This window comes from Microcaecilia unicolor, chromosome 12 (assembly GCF_901765095.1).
Source record: "Microcaecilia unicolor chromosome 12, aMicUni1.1, whole genome shotgun sequence".
Lineage (NCBI taxonomy): Eukaryota > Metazoa > Chordata > Amphibia > Gymnophiona > Siphonopidae > Microcaecilia > Microcaecilia unicolor.
Window position 1 is genome coordinate 75,224,474 of NC_044042.1, and position 16,044 is coordinate 75,240,517.

Sequence of the window (16,044 nt, forward strand, 5' to 3'; positions counted from 1 at the left end):
CTGGTTCTACGTTGGCTGCTTAATATCGGCAGTTAGCCACAGACAAAAGCCTCTCCTGCCTGCTTAAATCATTCTGAATATCGGTCGGTTAGCGCCTAAATGCTACAGCACGCTACTACAAAGGGGGCGGGTCTTGTGGTTACACGCTTAAGCTATACAAGGCTATCATTTACAAGGCAAAAGTGCCCACGCCTAAAGTTAGGCACACCCATGCCGACTTACGCTCTTATTCTAAAGCAGCAATTTCACACACAATTGCCGCTACAGAATTGGCGCTTAGCACCCTTATGTTTAGTGCGCTTTCTTGAATCTACCCCTTACTGACTTGTTCCAGCGAAAGGGTGGCCTAGTGCAGTGTTTCCCAATGAATATGCGTAAGATTGATTTGCAAATACTGCCTCCATATGTAAATCTCTCTTTCATGCATATTCATTGTGGATATCCTAAAAACCTGACTGGCAAGGGGGTAATCCAGGACCGAGTTAGGAAACAATAGCCTAGTGGTTAGCACAGTGGGCTTTGACCCTGGTGAACTGGGTTCTATTCCCACGACAGCTCCTTGTGATTCTAGGCAAGTCACTTGCACCTGTATATAATATGTAAACCGCTTTGATTGTAACCACAGAAAGATGGTACAATCCCATCCCCTTTCCTTTAATCCTTAACAACTAATTTAAATCCCCCCCACACCCCGTAACAGTGTAAGCTCATAGCACAAGATATCAGAATGCAGTGGATGCTCTCGCTGGATTCAGCAGCGCTTACCTCTGTGAGGAGCCAGGGGTACTCCTGCACTAGGCGGTCCCAGTCGGTGTTGTACGTCACCCGGGCATACTTGAATCGGTTCTGCACAGCAGCTGTGGTACAGATGAATTTGTACAGGAACTCCTTACCGGTCTCCTCGGATATCGCTTTCGCCGACATGGCTGCTCAAGGACAACACCTAGTCAACAAAATGGAAAACAGCACCCTTCAACTGAGCAGAATTGTTTTACATTTACAATCGTTCAAATTTTTAAAACGTTTTCATGCAATTAAACTGGAAGTTTCTCCCTCAGTTTCAGAACTTAGAAGAGGTTGAATTGTTCAGGATGGCAATTTAGATGTTTCCATGCTTGCAGGATTTTTGCATTAAATATTGTTTGGTATCATTTCTTGATATATTCTATTATTGTTATAGCACCTAAGTACTTCTATTTAGCTCTCCTAGATGTGGACTTGTTTGTAATAATCTGGATTGTGAAAATTTTGGGGTTTTTTTAATTTGAAAAAAAAATACATACAATAGTTTAAAATCCTGCTGCCACCAACCCCTTCTACCTCCACAAAGGCCAGCCATTTTGGAGCTGCATGGTCTGTTATCCCATACTTGGCACCACAAGGGATCTTGCAGAGGAGAAACAGTGAGAGCAATCAGTCATGACTCAGAATAAACCAAGAGCTTGGAGTTCAAAGCCCCTGCTCTGTCTCAAACACTCTGTGACCTTATCTGCATGTATCACCCATCTATAATTTGATGCGTGAGATACTGGTAATGGTAAATTGGTTTTCTATCCCGCTATTACCTCGCAGTTCTACGCGGGTTACAACATTTAAGAAGCCAGTTTCATTTAACTGGGAAGGAGAGACATAATAGTACATGTGGAGGGGCATAATCGAACGAAAACGTCTATCTCCATGGGCGTTTATCTCCGAGAACGGGTCCGTGAAGGGGCGGACCGAACCGTATTTTCAAAAAAAATAGATGTCCATGTTTTATTTGACAATTTGTGAGCTGGGCGTTTTTGCTTTTCAGCGATAATGGAAAATGAAAGCGCCCGGCTCAAAAACGAATAAATCCAAGGCATTTGTTCGTGGGAGGGGCCAGGATTTGTAGTGCACTGGTCCCCCTCACATGCCAGGACACCAACCGGGCACCCTAGGGGGCACTTTTACAAAAACAAAAAAAAAGGTAAAAGAGCTCCCAGGTGCATAGCACCCTTCCCTTGTGTGTTGAGCCCCCCAAATCCCCCTCAAAACCCACTGCCCACAAGTCTACACCATAACTATAGCCCTAAGGGGTGAAGGGGGCACCTACATGTGGGTACAATGGGTTTGGGGGGTTGGACGACTAAGCATTAAGCAGCACAATTGTAACAGGTAGGGGGGGATGGGCCTGGGTCCACCTGCCTGAAGTCCATTGCACTCCCTAACAACTGCTCCAGGGACCTGCATACTGCTGCCAGGGAGGTGGGTATGACATTTGAGGGTGAAAATAAAAAGTTGTGAAACATCATTTTTTGTGGTGGGAAGGGGTTGGTGACCACTGGGGGAGTCAGGGGAGGTCATCCCCGATTCCCTCTGGGGGTAATCTGGTCATTTAGGGCACTTTTTGGGGCCTTATTCGTGAAAAAACAGGGTCCAGGAAAAGTGCCCTAAATTCTAGCTACAAACGCATACTTTTTTTCCATTATCGGCGAAAGGCGCCCATCTCTGTTCAGGTGATAACCATGCCCCAAGTCCCGCCTTCACCACGGCACACGCCCCCCCCCCCCCCCCCCCCCCGTCAACTTTGTACGCTTCCGCGATGGAGTGCAGTTGAAAACGTCCAAGTTTGGCTTTTGATTATACCGTATTATTCGTTTTTGTGAGATAAACGTCCATCTCCCGATTTAGGTCGGAACTTGAGCGTTTTTCTCGTTCGATTATAAGCAGGTTAGTAATTAAAAAGAAAATTAGTAAATCAGTAATTAAGAAGAAAAACAGTAAATCAGTGGTCAGTGTGGGATACATATTTCTGGAACAAAAGGGTTTTCAATTTTTTCCTAAAAAGAATATAGGACTGAGAAGATTTAAATATAGGTGAAATCATAGTCCATAATCTTGCTGCTTGAAATGCCAACCCTAATTGAAAGAAATGTAATCTCTTTTTACCTTTTGATGATGCAAAAGAATAACCTACAGTATCAGTATGTCTTGTTCTCAAAGCATAAATGAATATAAAATGTGGATATAGATAGTCTGGTGCCAAGCCATGTAAAAGTTTAAAGAGAAAACACGCCAGTTTGAAATAAATTCTAACCTCAATAGGCAACCAGCGTAATGATAGATAACTGGGAGTGATCCTATCAAATTTAGACAGTACGAAAATCATTTGAACTGCTGTATTCTGTATTGTTTGCAGTCTCCTCACCAAACTTTTACTACATCCTAAATATACCAGATTACAATAATCTAATTGAGAAACTAAGAGAGATTGAACCAGGTTTCTGAAATGATCTTGTTCGAAATAATTCCGCACCAGCTATACCCTGCTATCACGTTCAGCACCACAGGTCTTCTTCCTCATTCATTTCTTTCTGATCAAGCATATATTAGCTTTATTTTATATATACGTGAAATAAAAAGGCACATATTTCTATTACGATATTACTTCTGGGTTTTAAAACCCTCCAGTCCTGTGATCACTCCCACTAGTTAGGCCATGTCCACACCAGAATGGCTGATGAACAGAACAGCAACAGTCTTCTCAACTTGCCTTTGGTACAAACAGCACAAGCAGCTTTTAGACAGATGAGGTGCAGGAACATACGTTACATGAACATTTTTTTTAAACTAGGGGTGGGCATTTAATGCATTAACTGTCAGCATGTTAAATTTTTAATGCAGATGGAGATTTTTAATGCTGGCCTTCTTTTTTTTTTTTACATGGACCTTCCCCCTTCGTTTGCCGGGGATCTACTGCTGGGATTTTCAGTTTCTCGGCACAGCAGTGCAGGAATTAGGGGGGAAGTCTCAAGTTTTCAAGCCCTACGAGACTTCCCCGACTCACCGGAAGAACCCCCCTGACCCTTCTTAGAGGCGTTCCCAGCAACTCCTCCAGCGCTGCTTCCTAGTCTCTCTCCCACGTGGCACAACTTCTGAGTCTCTCTCCCATTCCGGCATGACAGAACATGAAATGGACTTCTCACATCCGAGTAGTTCTGTCGCTGTTTTGCATGGCTGCATCACCCTTGACACTTTATTAATCATCTTCTCCCATTCAGCTGCTGACAAAGTGGCAAGTGAGTGATTCTGTTTGGACAGCACAGCAATGTTTCTGAAGTCGCTGAAGCATATCGTAGGTGTTATTCCACCTTATGTCAAAAGCTTTCCTCCGCCAGACCTTTCAATTTCTGCTGATTATTTAACTTTGTGTTGTTAGCTGGGCTATGTTTGAGATGCCCAACAACTTTTCTGCATTTTGCTAGACTAACTTCCAAGTTGGTTGCTTTAATTGCGCCATTTACAGAAAGCTGAAGTGTATGTGCTATAAATGGAACAAGCTGGTACGGCAACGCCATGATAAAGCGTGATTGAGCACGTGATTAAAAGTTTCAATTGCACGATTAATCTCAATTAAAGTTCTCAATCGTTGCCCACCCCCTATTAAAAACCCAGTCACCTTGAGGATATTTTTATACCTGTAAATAAATTTAAAAAAGGTCATCTTTTTTGGTAGTGATCAGGGCCAAGGATGGTGAAAAACCAAAAAGGATGACGGCAGACACCTTGCAAGCAATTGTGCTCTGTAGCTAGCAGATGATATATGATTTAACAGTATGGACAGAATAATTGGGCAGGCTGATGGGAGGGAGGGAGGGAGGGAGGAAGAAAGGGAAGCAGCCGATAGTGGCAGAAAAATCTACTGTGTTACCACGACCCAGATTTGTACATAAATACATAACTACATTCACCCAACCTTTTTACAAATGGCTTGGTAGCAGATGACAAACCCATTGCTATTTGCACACATACACCGCTCGGCTGCACACAAAAAAAAACAGAGTATGAACTGGAAACAGTCGCCAACTTCCTAGGCCAGCTTTCAGGAGGTCCTGGTACTGGATTGTTTTGCGTAATTCAGAAATGCAAAGCAGTGGCTCATCTAAGGCCAGGAAAAGGTGCTGTGGTCTTGGGGGGGGGGGGGGCAAGGAGGATGTTCTAATCCAAGCACAACAGCACTAAACCCATTTTAGTTCTCATTAGGCTCACAAAAGTACTTCAGACCCTGGACGGAACCAAATTACTCTAAACAGCGCCAGGCACTAGGCCTGGTTTTCCATCCAAGAATAAGATACCACTTCTACTGAATGGAGAGCAAAATCAGAGTACATGACTTTGGATGGCAAGGGCACAAAAGGGGAGGATGAATGCAGCACACAGATCTCCGCTCTGACCTTCCTACAAATTCATTTTCATCCGGCCTGGCAATTATCAATACAGCCTGAAGCACGTCCTGTGTCTACAGCCAGCAAACTCACAAAATCCCGCCATGCAACAATCTCTTCCTAGAAGCCACAATAAGTCACGTCAAGGCATCTGGTGTGTGTATAAGTGATGTCTTACAGTATAAGTGAAGGTAGGTGTTGGTTGTGGATAAAGCCCAGGCTATCCTTCCAAGAGAGAGAGAGAGTCCCAGTCCTCAAGGGTTGCCAACAGATCAGGTTTTCAGGATACCACTAATGAATCTGCATGAGGAGTTTGCATACAGTGGAGGTCTCTCTATGTATATTTATTAGGGGTATCCTGACCTGTTGATGGCCCTCCAGGTCTAGGAGTAAAGACCAAGATTTTATACCAAATAGAATTCAATCATAGTTGACTATTAATTTAAGAATTTATCTCCTTCCCCTCCTCCCATTTCATGCCTTGGAAAATTTCAACTGCCATTTCCCCTATTTGAGAGGGTGGCGTAAGCAGGATAGGAGACTGGGGGCTGGGACACGAAAAAGGCACAGCTACCGATCACTCCCCAGCCACTCTCGGGCTTAATTCATGAATGTAACAATGGAACACGTAAAGAACATCTTAGACAGTGGCAGAGTATATGAACTTTCTAGGTCATCCTGGATGTGACAGCAAAGGACTAAATTCTGTAGCCTTCTGTGAGCATTCTTATTATTGAGAGCCCCCAGCGACAGGCCTGTCAACGTAGGATCAAGTGTCAGCTATGTTGACATGAGTGCGACAGGACCAGCAAGTCTTCAAATCTAAAGCTGTTTCCACAAACCCCTGCAGCAGCACAAGGTCCTCCAGCTTTTCCAAAGCCAGACAAAACTGTTTCAGTTCACAATGCCACCTGTAAATGAAAGGGGGGGGGGGGAGTGAAAGCCAGTACCCAGAACTCGACACCCCCCACTCCGTGCCAGCAATGTACCTGCACTGTTTCACGGACTCCGTGATGCAGTTTGATACTACCTACCTTTCTGAGGAGGCCACAGAGAACAGAACAGGGCAGGAAATGCCAGGGCCATCTACCTCCATTACTACAGCCCCCAGGCTACTGAATACACACCATTCGAATTATTGCATTCTTCCAGTGGCCATGTGATAAACAGAACCCTACTTGATATCATCATAAGATACAGGTTTGCTATCAGTCATTTTCTCAGCTTCAGAGCACACAACAACACATCTATCAGGTAAAAGAGTCACTGTATGCTAGAAGGGGAAAAAAACAAAACAAAAAACTGAACCAGTCAATTTCAAGCAAAATGGTGAACATACAGCTTGCCGGTTGTCATTTCTATATCAGCCCTTAACCTATGATGAATGTCTTCCTGGGTGAATTTCTTCTGCCTTTCAAAAGACACAAGAAGTTTCTGAGGGAGGGGAGTGGGAGAGCAGGGGGTAAGAAAAGAGACTAGATGCAGATAAACAGCACCCAGGGAAGGGTTGGCAAACTTACCAATAAACAAAAGGCTGGATGTCTACTCTAGCAAGACTGAAACCAATGCTCCTCAAGACAGACAGGGCAGTATTCAAAGCCATTTATCCGGATACAGTGCTGAATATCTGGATATAATTTAGCTGTGGCAGCTGCTGTTCAAAAGACCGACAGCCCCAGCTGAATATAGGCCTGATAAGCTGTTCAAACAGCAGTAAAATCACCCAAACTTAGTTAAAGAGTAAAAATGTATCAGAAGTGCTTTCAGCGTTTATATATAGACAAGCTATAATAGCCAACGTGAATTCTTAAGCCAAACATTTAGAAGGATGCTGAATATGGCATTTATCAGTCATTCGTGCAGTTTATTTATCCCAACTGACTCTGTACTACGCATCTTGTCCCTGGGTATATATCTGCATTTGGCCCCTCAGCTAAACGGTAAGCTCTATTGTAGAAAAAAAATTAATATCTGATATCCTGATATGACAATGTTAACAGATCTATGTAAGCCACATTGAGCCTGCAAATAGGTGGGGGAATGTGGGATACAAATGCAATAAATAATATTATATCTCTGTTATATGAATTTCAGTGCTGTTAAATGTGTATATTTTTCATGGTAGTCCTATTATTAGGTTTCAATTTGCAGCTTTCAAGTTTTCTTCTTTCATTCTATGTCTTTATTTGTTCATTTCACTGTTATGCTATTAACATACTTGTAAGTCTGATGTTAAACTGTACACCGCCTTGGGAGAATCTCGTCATAAAGGTGGTTAATAAAGCCCAATGAACAAAAATAAATAAATCAATCAGGTCTGGATCATCAGTGTCCAGTGTGGCTTTCCCTGGTAGAAGGGGTTGGTGGCAGCAGGATTCTCTGGCACAGAATCAAATGAAGCTAATACCAAAACTCTTAAGAGGAAAGAGGAGACCGCAGCAGAAGCAGATCTGTGAGGTGTGATTTACTGCCCAAATGGTTCACAGAGCTGTACACATCACAAATCTCAGCCATACAGGCTGACGCTGCAAAAAAAAAACAAAAAAACCCACAGAGTAAGAGAGCTTAGAACCTAGGTAAGACGCTCGACATCTACCACTGAGTGTAAAAGGGGCCTCAAGTACACTACCTCATTTAAGAAGCATACCACATCCAGGTAGGAACCCATGGGAGCGCCCTCCAAATTACTACAGAAATGTGACACCTTCAAGGTCAGCACCACTCTCTCCTGTAAAAAAGAAAAGACCTACCCAATGGACAACCAGAAGGGGTCCCAAGCTCTTGCTATACATCAAGTTTCAAAAAACTTGCTAAACCCTGGCATGAAAGCTAAGGACGTGGCCTTCTCTGTAACTTTTAGCAAGGTCATAATCACTCTTTCCCTATAGCCCTTTCTCCTTAAACAAGAACTCTCAATTCCCAAGCCATGACAGAAAGGAGATGGGTTGACTATAACCATGGGTCCCTACAACAGCAGACTCCTGGCCAGGGGGAGCAACATGCTGTCCCTCTCAAGGAGATGGATGAGAACTGTGAACCAGGGGTGCTTGGGCCAGTTGGGAACCACCAAGATCACCAAACCTGACCGAGTTGACACTTTCTGTAGCACCCACCCCACAATCAGCAAGGGCAGGAAGGGGCCCAGGTTTGCAGGAGATCATCCCACAGAACCATACTCTGTCCAGTGGTGGAAGAAGTGCTGGACCTTGGTGTTTTGTCTTATCACCATAAGATCCATGTAAGAGACCCCCCCCCCCAACCCAGCATCTACATATCAAAGACAAACACTTCCCCCAATAGCTCCCACTCTTCCAGGTCCAGGCACTGTCAGCTCAAACAATCTGCTTGAACATTCAGGAAACCTGCTATGCGGCATGCAGACTGCCTCTAGGTGGGCCTCTGCCTCCTTCACGACTACCACTCTGGCAGAAACGCCACTGCTGAGCCATTATCGCAGAAGACTGACTGCTTTCCTTTGCACTAGGTGCTGAAATGTGCACAGCATCCTTCTAATCACCCGGGTATCCACCCAGTTGATCAACCAGGTGGACTTGGCATGCATCCACTGGTCCTGAGCCATCTGTAATCCGCCATGCACTCCCCAGCTGAGGATGCTGGCATCAGTCATCACTAGAGTGCCACTCAATCAATGAGGATTGACAAAAATATCAGACATAAAAAACATTAACACTCCACTAAAAATTAGGTCAATATAATCGGATCTGAACAACGAAAGAAAATGCCTCAAAATAACAATGGAGCACAACACTGTGAGCTACATCATGATTGCAAATAACAACAGATCATGGTTAAGCAGGACTTTGAATTGACAGTGCAGTGCTCAACATGGTCTACTCTTTGCCCTGAAGCAGTGACTTTCCTCACAAAACAAAGGCCCTTGTCAGCAGTTCAGACCATGACCTATTGATATTGGTAGCCATGATGTAGCTTATCTAGAGATCCTGCAATATCCTGCAGTAACCATGTGCAGATAAGATTAAGTATATTTTTAACCTTTTTGGACAGCATATTTTTGCAATTTGTAATGTATTAAATTTATAATGCACATTGGATTCTTGATCTTTCACCGAGGTTTTTTTCTGCCAATGACTGAAACTGGGAAGCAAAGTGTTGTGTTCCATTGTTATTCTGAGGCCTTGCCTTCCATTCTAAGTTCAGATCCCATTATATTGACCTTATTTTAAGTGGGGTGTTAATGTTTTTTTTATATCACTATAGTGCCTCCAGGTGCACACTCCTTGCCAGGTTGTGATCCTGAAGCCACTGCCTCCTGTTGAAAGAAGCCTCCACTGGCCACAACGGAACCAACTTCCCTTGGAAATTAGACAACAGCAGGACACAGTTTCCTTTAAGAAGTTACTGGAGCACCATTTGGTCCACCTGGCATATGCGCCACTTTGAACTGGCTGATGGACTAAATAACCATGGGCTTCTTTTACAAAGTCAAATGAGAGGAAGCCCACAGGAACTGAATGGGCTTCTTCTTATTTACCATACCGGGAATCAGACGAGCAGCTTTGTAAAAGAAGCCCTACTGTGATAAGTTATTTTTGTATTTGTTTTTAGGGATTATGTATGTAATTTTGTACCCCACCTTGGATAAATGTGGGTTATAAATAATGACCAGAAAACTATAAGGTTCAAGCAGCTCTGATGCAGGGGCTAAAATTTTAAGATTTTTGAAAGTTCCCCCTCCTAATTTTAGTTAATTGCGCTGAATGTCCTGCCAAGGCTAATTTCAATCACATGTACAGCAAACAGAGTAAATTAACCACTCATCATCCAAATCATTACATACAGGCCATTAGCTAACAGGGAGCTTGGCCAGATGTTCTCATCGCAGAGCACTGTCTGGGGGAGGGAGGGGAGAAGCTTGAAGTTTCCACAATCAGTTAAATGGGTGATGTTCTCTGCCAGCCATGACGATGCCAAGCCCTGTTCCCGGATCCGAATGGCTAGTGCCAGTCAACTAGAGGCCACGTCATAAACAAGATGTACCTGCTAAGTACACTTCAACTTAAGAATGCCCCATGTGGGCCTCAATTGCGACAATTTCTGAACTGTGGAAAACGGCAAAGCAGCAAGACCGTGTTACGCTGCAAAAGATGTTTCAGCTTGTTAATAATAAAGAAAGCAGAAACAGAAAGTCTGATGCCACACAATGAGAATAAAGTCAATCTAGTCTCTGCCCACCTACTTCCTGGTGCAAGAAGACCACACAGTAAACATGATTTCGGGCTCCCTCTTCGCATCTGGAGATCCCATGTGCTTCTTTCACGCTTTCTTAAATTCTGTAGCTTTATTTGAAAGGCTAAAAGTCCATTCGAGATTTTTGATGATGTGGTAGCCATTATAACCCCTACCTGGCCCCTCCCAACCTTGGAAAGAGGGGCCCAAAGTTACAGGGCAACATTTTAGAAAACTTGAAAATCAACAACAAAAGTCAAATTCCATTCATACTGTCTGCCCCACTGAACGCCCAAACAAGGAACCAAGATCTGATCTGATGCTCTATATCATGAAGAATTGTACAAGGAATTTTGATGTGCTTCAGAGAGGTCGGGCTGCCCATTACAAAAAGATTTTTTTTTTAAATCACTGCAACAATTTGCAGCTCTCCCATCCTCCACTCACAACACATAGAGCTAGTTATAAAATATTATTCAATTACCCAAATTAAATTTATGTTTAACAGGAAGATGAATGGCTAGCAGCCATGATAAATCAGAAATGTAAAAACTTTTTCTGATTTTTTTTCACATCGTTCCTTTGTTTTCACCCTTTGGTGCTTTTTGCACGTTGCTTTGGGCAGTCTTTTAACCAGGAGAGCGGTATATAATTATTGTTAAATAAAAATAATCATACTCTATTTAACATTTGGTCCACTGGAGAATAACCGTTGCCTTATTAATTGATAATTAAGCCTGTACCCTATTGTAGTACATTACCTAACCCATTAAAGCCAAGCAGTTGAGAAGCTGGAATCTCCTAGGACTTGTGGAAAGGGACCCATGTCCTAGAATATTACAGCCATTTCTTTGATCTCTCTGTGAATAATGAGCCTGGCAGTCCCTTTTGTTTCTCAGCCCCTTCTGTCTCTTTGCCACATTCAGTTTCCCTGCTCTTCCCCAAATCTGGCATGGGGACCGGTCATGAAAGTGGAACGGAGCATAGTGAGCAGAAGGGGGTCTTTTACTAAAGCTTAGCTCGAGTTATCTGCAGCAGGGCCCATTTTATTCCTATGGGCCCTGCTGCAGATAATTCAAACTGTTTTAGTAAAAGAACCCCCAAGTGTGATGTCTGAGAACAAAAACATTTTTTTAAAGCGTCTGAACTACAGAATGACACAGGAACAAAGTTTGTCCCCGTCCCTGTGGGTTCTGTCTCCATCCCCACAAGTTCTGTCTCCATCTGCAGAAGCCTCGAACAATTATGATTTTATATTTAAATATTTTTATTAAAGTATAAAAAGGAACAACATGCTGTGCAACTATTGTGCATAAATTACAAATAGAAAGCAATAATAATAGCAAGCAGCTATAACAACCCTCCTCAGCACCACCCTCTACCCTTCCAACCCCAACAATAGCTGATTTCTACTACACCAAGGAATCCTAATTCACACTGTTAAAATGTCCAGAGGTCTAAAATACAACCTGTTCTGTATACCCTTGAGGGGAGAAATATGCCCTATGATTTTTTAATCTGTGGATGAATAAGAAGTCATCAACAATCTCAGGATTCAGTCTAGCTCTCCTGTGTTCCACAGTCCCTCCTGCAATAGAAGATGTCTTCTTAGAAGATGTGCTGGTAGCAGGATGTACAGGATCCCCCCATGCAAATTTTGCTAGTTGCGGCCAGCATGTTTGCTTGTTTTTCCAAAAAAATCAAAATATCATTGTCTGCATCACTGAAACATAACTAATAGTCTTCAAAGTAGAAAATGACACAGGGACAAAGTTTGTCCCTGTCCTCATGGGCTCATCCTCGCCCCGTCCCCATCCCTGTGGTTACTGCGGGTCCCTGTGTCATTCTCTAGTTTGAACTAAGATGCAGAAAAAGCCACTGTCCGAAGTATGACAATTCAGGTACTTCACATTAAAAACAGAAATGGCTGGTCTGGACATCTCCCAGCCGCTGGACACCCTGCAGACTAATCACATCCTATTCTCTCCAACACATCCAGATAAACGTTTCCTCCTATACACACAAACATATATAGTAGACCACATATACTCCAGTTTAGACTGTAGTTTTGGAAGTTATAGAAATCTTTAAAGAAGTCCCACAAGCAAATCCATGAGCTAAGTAGAGACAAGCTGACTCCATACTCAGTTCAGGTACCCTTTTGCTGTACCTTTTTCAGGCTGAGCAGTGAGCTAATACCACTTGTGAAGCACAGCAAGACATCTGGGCATACATCTGGCAAATGCCCAAAGCAAAAACACTGACTGTGGCTGCTTCCCATCCTGAGGGAATGTGATGTGCACTCAATAACAGGGGATTGAAAACCCCTCTCCTTAATTATGATAATCATACATCAGTATAGACAGTATATAGGTGGTGGTGATGGTATATAACTCATGCCCGGAAGCAGGATATGAGCTTGACAGGGAGACGCAACAATTCATATTACTACAACATGCTTTTATAGTGCTACTAAATACACACGGCACTGTATAAACACATAAAACAAACACAGTTCCTTATCAATGTAGACTACACTCTATTTGAGACAGTAGACAAAATAAAGAATTTCTAGTATCACTCAATATTAATGTAAAGTGAGAAGATCAAGACAATATAGTAGCATCAATACTACAATAAGAGGGGGGTGCTAGGATACTGAATGCCCTCCCCAGCGTTACATAGCAGGAAGGGAGAGGAGGCAGGATATTACCGCACAGTCTCCTCTCATTTTCCCAGGGGTCATATGGCGGAAGTAGGCTTCAGGATGTTATGGCACATTTCCCCCTCATGTTACCCTGGTCACATAGTAAAATAGGGGCAAGATGCTGAGGTGCACGCTACTTTCGTTTCCTCCAGGGGCCACATGGCATCGCTTTCATCTTTCCCTGCGAAGCATAACAGGATTTTTTTTTTTTTGGGGGGGGGGGGGGGGGGAGAGATGATGGGGATGCATTTTCCCCTCATCTCTTTTAACAGTCACACGGCAGGACTAGGGTGTAAAAAGCTGGAGTCACAGGGCAGGATTGGGTTGCAGGATGCTGGGATGCATTCTCCCCTGGGGATAACACAACAGGACTAGGCTGCAGGATATTGGGATGAACTTTCCTGTCATCTCTCCTAGGGTCACATGGCAGGACTGGGTTGCATGATACTGGGGTGAACTCTCCCGTCATCTCTCCTAGGGTCACATGGCAGGACTGGGGTACAGGATATTGGGATGCACCCTCTCCTCACCCCCACCCCCGGAGGTCACACGGCAGGGCTGGGGTCCAGGATGGGGGAGAACATTCCCTCCCTTCCCCGGGCTCCACACTCACCCCCCCAGGAGGTCACTGCAGTCTTCCCTGATTGCCTCGCTCTCCTGGACTCCTGAGTCCTGTTGCTACCGGTGCTGTTCTGTCTCCTTCTCTTCTTCTCCTCCTCCTCTTCCTTTCCTTCTCTCTCCTCACTGTCTGATGACTTTTTGTCACACCTCCTCCCGGCGCTCTCATTGGTCGAGACCGCCTCACGTGTCAGCCCCTGCATTGGCACCGCCCATCGACTACACGTCTGAGAGACGTCACCACCCCGCTCGCCGTTGCTGGCTGCTGTAGTCGTGTCTGTCTCGTCCTATGCTCTGGGTGGGAGTTGTAGTTCTTTGCTCTCCAGTCCTGACCAGTGAAACTTTCCTCCCACCCTCACCCCTTTGTATGCATTTATTTCCATGTATGTATTTTGGCATTTATATCGTGCTATAAAACTTGGACGCTCAATAATTCATTTGCAGATATAAAGTCCCAAAGAACTTACAGTGTATGCGGGAACCTCATCTGTACGCTCGGGGTTTGGGTCTCTTGCGAAAGAGAGACGGTGAATGAAGACGTAAGCACATGTTTTGGTGGCATGATCATGGTTTCACTGAAAACCTTCACTGGCTGGTTAAGATTTGCTGAAGAGCTTGCAACTCCCCAGGGTTGTGACACACACACAGAATAAACAGCTCAGAGAGAGAGAGCCCTGACACATAAGAAACGTTATTGGTTCATGGGGGTGGGAGAAGGCTGAGGTGAGTTTGAGCGGACTTAGATCCGGATATATGTTTTCAGTAATCAAAGCGGTAATCTTCAGTACCATTCAAACTAGGAAGTCTCAAGGTCGATCAAAGTGGTTCTGAGTTACAGAGGCATGTTGAAAAAAACATTCAGATTCTCCTCATTCATTAAATGTTTGACACTCCCCCCTATGAAGGAAGCCCTTTATATTAGAGGATTATGTTTACAATTTAGAATTATATTTTTTAACAGTAGATTACTTTGGCTGTGCCTTTTAATATTATTCTGGCCCCACTGGGCTCGGGTTATTAAACTCCCTTCCTCACCTCTCTCCAGCATAGGTTCTCAATCTCAGTTAAAAGACCAAGAAGGAACCAGGAACCATCCTCTGCTCACAGTTCAGACCCTTACACTTGGATTTAGCCGAAGTGAGGACAAGAAGCACTTACTATAAAACGGGCTCACAGAGATTATTTTATTTTTATTTATTTGCAATAACATTCTATACCACTGTAGCTGATGGGCTGAACAGACTGGTGTACAGACTAAAAAGTAAGAAACAAGAAAAAAAAAAAACTCCATTAATGTATAGGAAAGCAGGGTGTTATGTTTAGAAACATAAACATTGCAAAAAGAAGGACATGGTCGAAGGGTAACAGTGGTAATTTCAGCAAACTGTTTCACCAAAGCTAAGTGGAAAAGCCAGGTTTTCAGCTCAGTTTTAAAATCCTTAAAAGAAGAATTGCTACAGAGAGAAAGGGGGAGATTGTTCCAGGTATGAGGAGCCAGGAAGAAGAATACGCTGTGACGGATTGATTCCAAGTGGGCACGTTTTGGAGAAGGCAAAACTAAGCAGTGATTGTTTAATGAATGGAGGATTCTGGAGGGGCAATAAGGAATAGTTAAACAAGAGAGATGGTCAGGGATACCAAGTCTAAAGGCTTTGAAAGCGAGCGTGGCAATTTTATAAGTGATCCTTTGCTCAATGGGGAGCCAATGATACTGTTTCAGCAGAGGTGAAGTATGGTCATAGCGATGGACACGGCAGAGTAATCTGATGGCTGTGTTCTGGAGCGATTGAAGTTTCTTTAGTGTGTGATGAGGTAGCCCAGCACAGACAACATTACAATAATCAAGACAGGTGGTAAAAACAAAAGAGAGGATTAATGCATGGGATTGTGAAGTATCAAAGAGGTGGCGAATTGCACGTAGCTGGCGGAAAACTAGTTTTAGTCAAGTGGAAGATCTGTGGCAAAAAAGAAAGGGAGGAATCGAAAATAATACCTAAATAATTAAAGGTAATCACTGGTGTAATAGATGTGCCAAATAGAGTGATGGGGGATGGATGAAGGAGAGTTGAACCAGAGAACCAACAGGCAACTGTTTTGTCCGTATTTAGCACTAATTGATGATCACTTAGCCAGTTGGCGATTGAGTCAAGAGAGATCTGTAAAGGAGTAAGGGAAAGGGAGGAAGAGGTGATAGGAAAGAGCAGCAAAATGTCATCAGCATAAAGATAAGCAGAGATTCTGAAGGATTGTATGAGAGCAGCGAGGGGACTCAAAAAGAGAATAAAAAGAAGAGAGAGTATAGACCTTGGAGTACACCCTGAT

General features: G+C 43.6%; 1 protein-coding gene across 1 annotated transcript in view; it reads right to left on the bottom strand.

The window, feature by feature from the left end:
• Positions 1-13,847, bottom strand: part of ACLY (ATP citrate lyase) — a 79,275-nt gene extending 65,428 nt beyond the window's left edge. Inside the window, exons 1-2 of the mRNA XM_030220551.1 lie at positions 13,718-13,847; positions 766-943 (exon numbers count right to left, since the gene is read on the bottom strand). Coding sequence (XP_030076411.1) covers positions 766-924 — 159 coding nt within the window. The 5' untranslated portion in view covers positions 925-943; positions 13,718-13,847. The remainder of the gene's footprint in view (positions 1-765; positions 944-13,717) is intronic.
• Between the last annotated feature and the right edge of the window lie 2,197 nt (positions 13,848-16,044).